At 38.7% G+C, this 5,258-nt stretch overlaps 1 protein-coding gene across 4 annotated transcripts; it reads left to right on the top strand.

Annotated features, from left to right (window-relative positions):
* Positions 1–1,908: 1,908 nt before the first annotated feature.
* Positions 1,909–4,959, top strand: LOC133702254 (protein indeterminate-domain 7). 4 transcript variants are annotated; one of them, XM_062126559.1, is made up of 4 exons: positions 1,909–2,208; positions 2,592–2,699; positions 2,835–3,231; positions 3,780–4,959. In XM_062126559.1, exons 1-4 carry the CDS (start codon positions 2,199–2,201, stop codon positions 4,807–4,809), a joined length of 1,545 nt encoding a protein of 514 aa, XP_061982543.1. In that variant the 5' UTR covers positions 1,909–2,198; the 3' UTR covers positions 4,810–4,959. The 4 variants fall into 4 exon arrangements, with proteins under 4 accessions (XP_061982543.1, XP_061982541.1, XP_061982542.1 ...); XM_062126557.1 differs by having other exon boundaries at positions 2,455–2,699; XM_062126558.1 differs by having other exon boundaries at positions 2,452–2,699.
* Positions 4,960–5,258: the final 299 nt, after the last annotated feature.

Below are 5,258 nucleotides of genomic sequence, written 5' to 3'. Positions count from 1 at the left end.
AATAGTTCTTCCCATCCAACCTCACACTCACAGACTGAAGCGAATCATCTCTTTCAGTAGCCATAATTAACAATCACAGAGAACCAGAATGCAAAAGCAGCGGAAAACAAAATACCAAATTGCAGAAACTGAACAGAAATTGCAGAAACTAAACAAATATCTTCTCAAAATTAAACGATTACTCCAAAACACAAAACCAATTTGCAGAAACTGAACGCAAATACCAAATTGCAAAAGCTGAAGGGTAGATGAAATACCAAAATAATTGCAGAAACTGACAAAATTCCAAATTTTGCAGAAGCGCAAGACAAAATCTCACTCCAAAAAATTTGTGCTTGGGATCCGCGAACTTGTGCTTGGGATTAAGCCTCGTTTCATAAAACCAGCTCTGATACCATGTTAAATTAATTGAGATCAAATAGAGAAAGGAGGCTAGAATTCTGAATAATCTGTATATTATAAATGCTTAGTCTTAACCTAAATACAAATAGAGTATATATAGGTCAAACTGAAAGTACTATTCTACCCTTAATAAATAAAACCACATAAATATTATTTAACACAGAACACATTGAAAATTCTCCCCTTTTTTCCTATATTTTGTTTTCTCTCGTTATCGGAGGCAAGTTTAAATTAACATTCATTACATTAAAAAAAAAAACGCCGCTTAATTATTTACAGCAGAAATGAGCTGGGGGGGGGGAAGCATATTGAGACTTTAGTCGGGAGCAAGATCCCCTTTCAAAAACTAAACCATTGATGAACAAAACAAGAAGATGACAAAAGAAAAATATTTATATATTCCCAACTTTTTATTCCTATTATGTAAGAGGGAACATGAACTCTCATCGGAAACATCAACTAGCAGAACGACAGTGTAGCTCCACGAGTTCTCACATTATTTTAGAGTACAGATGACACAGACACGTGTGTGTGGCGTATAACTTGCAAGGTAGCCACTAGCTAGCTACTTCTAATTTCATCAAAAACTATTTTAAAATGGTTTCTGCCATTGTTGATGATGATCCTTGTGAGGTTTGTCTAGCTAGCATGGTTTTACACAGCATATGTGTGACGTCCTTTGTCCCTTAATAGTCCAAGTGCTACACTCCAAAGTAGAGGCATGATGCTCTCAAAGTTCTACCAAAATCCTACTTTCTGTCATGTATTATAATTATTTCTTACCATCGCCACACTCGAGCTAGCTAGCTCGTCGAGTCAATAAGCAGTCAAGCAGTTAATTAACTAAGCCATGATTAAGTTATGAATCTTGCATTGACTAATGTCTAATTACCATTTCAAAACTACCATGAAGAGTAGAGCAGGCGGTCAAGCTATATATATATATATATAATAGTTAGCAGGATGGCTTTTGGCCATGCCCGTTGGAAACTTAATCAAGGAATCAATCATGCCACCGCAAGTTTTTCCTTTGTGGAAAGCTGTGAAAATGTCAAGGTCTGCTTGCAATAGCCAATCATGCAAGTGAATTAAAGAAATCCCACTTTCTTTCTCGATATTGATATACAAATGATGGTAGCTTTTACGTGAATTACCGCATGCCCTTTAAATTATTTATTCAGCAGATCTTATTTGCTTTGTGGAAGAACGATGGCAAAAGGTAGGGGAGTAGTGATGGGAAAGAAAAAACTATTGTAAAGTTAATTTTTAACAGAAGATTATTCAAACTTTGTCAAAAAAGAATACAAAAAAAGGGAAGCAAATAGACAGTAAAGAAAGAAGAGATTTCTCTGGGGTTTGGGAAGAGAACAACAGAAAAGACAGAAAGTGCAACGTCAGGGTTCAGCCCGTAGGGATCCCTTCTTTTTTTTCTTTTTCTTTTTTCCTCTTTGGTTTTGTGGTATTTTGTTTTTGGACTCCTTCAGGATCACACAGGTTATCCCTTCTCATCCACAGCTCCTCTCTCTCTCTCTCTCTCTCTCTCACACACACACACACACACACACACGAAGTTTTATTTATCTGCTGGATCTTTTTTGTTCATGTTTTGTGTGGTTATAGTGAACTTTGGTATTAGGAAAGGAAAATGAAGGGGGAAAGTGGGTTGATGATCTGGGTTCGGTTCTAGCTAGCTAGTTTCTTTGTCTCTCCTTTTCTTTCTCCTTGTTTCTTTTGAGCTATCAAAAAAAGCTTGTCCCTTTGGTTGAAGCCAAACAAAGAAGAAACCATCAAGGTGAATGATGCTAAGTAAGTGGCTAACTATCTGATCCAAAGTCTAAATATTTGAGAAAAATCAGTTTTAACGCCTTTTATTTTTGGTCTCTTTCTCTTTGTAAGTTTTTCCTTGTTTTTTTGCTTCTTTTTTTTTTTTTTTGCTCTTTTGGATCAACTTTCAAAACCCTTTCTTTCTTTCTTTATTTGTTTGTTACATATATGTATGAGAACCAAAGATCTATGGTCCCATGATATGCAAGCTTATGATTTCTAAAGCAGCTAGCTGGCTTATCGAAGTAAGAGAAGAAAGATGATGAAAAGTTTGATGTTTCATCAGCAACAGCAACAAATACTACAAGAGGAAAATATGTCTAATTTGACTTCTGCTTCTGGTGATCAAGCAAGTGTTTCTTCAGGCAACAGAAATGAAACTGACACCAACTACGGAGTTCAGCAATACTTGGCTCCTCCAGCTCAAACCCAGCCTCCAGTCAAAAAGAAGAGAAACCTACCAGGAAATCCAGGTTCTTAAATCCATCTTTAAAGATACTAGCTTTAGAGGTGATTATTTCGTGTACACGTTGCTAGTTGTTTTCAGTTTTACTAATATATTTTCGTCTTCTTTCTTTTTTGGGTGCATGGATTCTTGACGATTTTAGACCCAGATGCAGAAGTGATAGCTTTGTCACCCACGACTTTGATGGCGACAAATAGATTTCTGTGTGAGATCTGCAACAAGGGGTTTCAGAGAGATCAGAATCTTCAGCTTCATAGAAGAGGGCACAACCTGCCATGGAAGCTGAAGCAAAGAACAAGCAAGGAGGTAAGGAAGAAGGTGTATGTGTGCCCGGAACCAAATTGTGTACACCATGATCCATCAAGGGCTCTTGGGGACCTGACAGGAATCAAGAAGCATTTTTGCAGAAAACATGGTGAGAAGAAGTGGAAATGTGTCAAGTGCTCAAAGAGGTATGCAGTTCAATCAGATTGGAAAGCTCACGCCAAGACCTGTGGCACTAGGGAGTACAGATGTGACTGTGGAACTCTTTTCTCAAGGTAACAAACCCTAAATCATTATTTAGCAAATCTATACATGAACATGAAGCCAGTTTTAGGACTGAAGTTATAAGTTCTTATTAACTCATGAGTGAGGAAATAGGAATGACCAGAGTACAAAAAGAATTTTCATTAAATGTTTTCTCTAATAGTCCCATGCAGTTGATATACATCCATGGACTTTGAATTATTTTATATCTGATTTTCTTAGGAATTCATTAAATGCAATGCAAGTATCAGAGTCCTACTTTGACGGCAGAGAGAGATGCTAAGTTTGGCAAATATTGATTGTTATAGCTTTGGTGGACAATCTGTGCCTTCGGTTTTTTTTTTTGGCTGAAACAACCTGTCCTTGGTTACCAGAGTGAAAAATAAATAAATAAATAAATAAAACAGACGCAGAGAAAAGGAGAGGAGCCGGGAGAGAGAGAAAGTCAAATACTGCTAGCATTGTTGACATAAGGCACTTTTATAGTTTTATGATGATTTGGTTTTGTTTTCTAGCCTTTAAGGTTTTGTTTTCACTATTCATGTGCTTGGTGTTTCAGGAGGGACAGTTTCATTACTCACAGAGCTTTCTGTGAAGCTTTAGCGGAGGAGAGTGCAAGGGCTATAACAGGAGCACCAGGCCAATTTCTTTCCACACAACCTGGTTCTTCAACTCATCCCCGTATCAATCTTCAAGTGCCCCAATTCAGTGGTCAAGACCTTCATGCGTTTTCACTTAAAAAAGAGCAGCAAAGTAGTTTTCGTTCAAGGCCAGATTTCCCACCATGGCTAGCATGCCCACCAGGACTAGGGGGTACTGGCCCACCACATCAACAAACACCCATTGATCTTCTGTCTTCCTCATCCTCACCATCAATCCTCTCAACAAGGCTAGGTCAAGAGTTCACGCCAACCCATCAAGATATGAGTCCAAACCCTAACCCTAGTCTTGGCCCCACTCTACCACAGTACCCTTCAGGACCATCCCCACACATGTCAGCCACTGCATTGCTGCAGAAAGCAGCTCAGATGGGTGCAACCGTGAGCAGCAAAACTACTGGCTTGATGAGACCCCACCACCACCAACAGCAACAAGAACAAGCTCACGTGTCTGCTAATGCTGATAACGTTTCAAATACAAACACAGCTGTTTTTGGTCTGAATTTGTCCTCACGTGAAGAACTGGCAAGTGGTGGCTTGTTTTTCAGTGGCTTGGCTCCTTTTGGGAATAAAGCTGGACCTACAGTTCCCTCTGGTGCTAGCAGTACTGGTGCACCCCCCTCAGGTGCTCTTATTGAAGACATGATGAGTTCTTTATCTTCTGCTTCTGGGTTTGAAGGGACTTCCCTTGAAGATGCATTAGTTAGTGGAGTTCTGAATTCAAAGAAGGATGTTAATTTCAGCTACTCGCTCTCTAAAACAAGAAGAAATGGCAATGGGGGTGGCAGTAGTGGTGGAAATGAAGGCTTGACTAGAGATTTCTTGGGCCTCAGACCCCTATCTCACAGTGATATACTCAGTATGGCAGGTCTTAATAATTGTGTTAATACCTCCCATGAGCAACAGATTCACAAACCATGGCAAGGTTAGCTCTTATGTGGAATTTCCTTTAGCTCTATAGTTTCGATGATGTCCCCTCTCCCTCTCTCTTTCTGTCACATTTTTTTCCTTTAAAATTGTCCCAAAGGGAAGGACATCTCCTGAAGTTACCACAGTTCAATGTCTTATATTTTCAGGATTTTTGCTCGTCTTTTCACTTATTAATAGCTTTTGCCTTTGATTTTCACCAATGGACCTATAGTTACATATCTCTCTTCGAAACAGGAAATGTTGAATATATGAATTATACACAAAATACTGTAATTAAGCTTTATAAAGTAAAAAGGATATATATATACACTGTTGATGCATGGGGGGAAAGACATTGGATTCTGTAAAGAAAGAGAAAGACTGGGAAGTTAGCTTGGTCTAGATATACTTTTTCCTCGCCAATAAAAAGAGAGAGAGAGGAGCTGTTTGACCCCTTATGTGGGTGCTAG

This window comes from Populus nigra, chromosome 8 (assembly GCF_951802175.1).
Source record: "Populus nigra chromosome 8, ddPopNigr1.1, whole genome shotgun sequence".
Lineage (NCBI taxonomy): Eukaryota > Viridiplantae > Streptophyta > Magnoliopsida > Malpighiales > Salicaceae > Populus > Populus nigra.
This window is presented reverse-complemented; position numbering and strand designations above follow the sequence as displayed.

Excerpts from the sequence above, each read along its gene's own strand:
- LOC133702254 (XM_062126557.1), top strand. The coding sequence starts at position 2,486 with ATGATGAAAAGTTTGATGTTTCATCAGCAACAGCAACAAATACTACAA. Across the intron at positions 2,700-2,834 it reads AAACCTACCAGGAAATCCAG|ACCCAGATGCAGAAGTGATA; the intron begins GTTCTTAAATCC and ends TGACGATTTTAG. Across the intron at positions 3,232-3,779 it reads TGTGGAACTCTTTTCTCAAG|GAGGGACAGTTTCATTACTC; the intron begins GTAACAAACCCT and ends TTGGTGTTTCAG.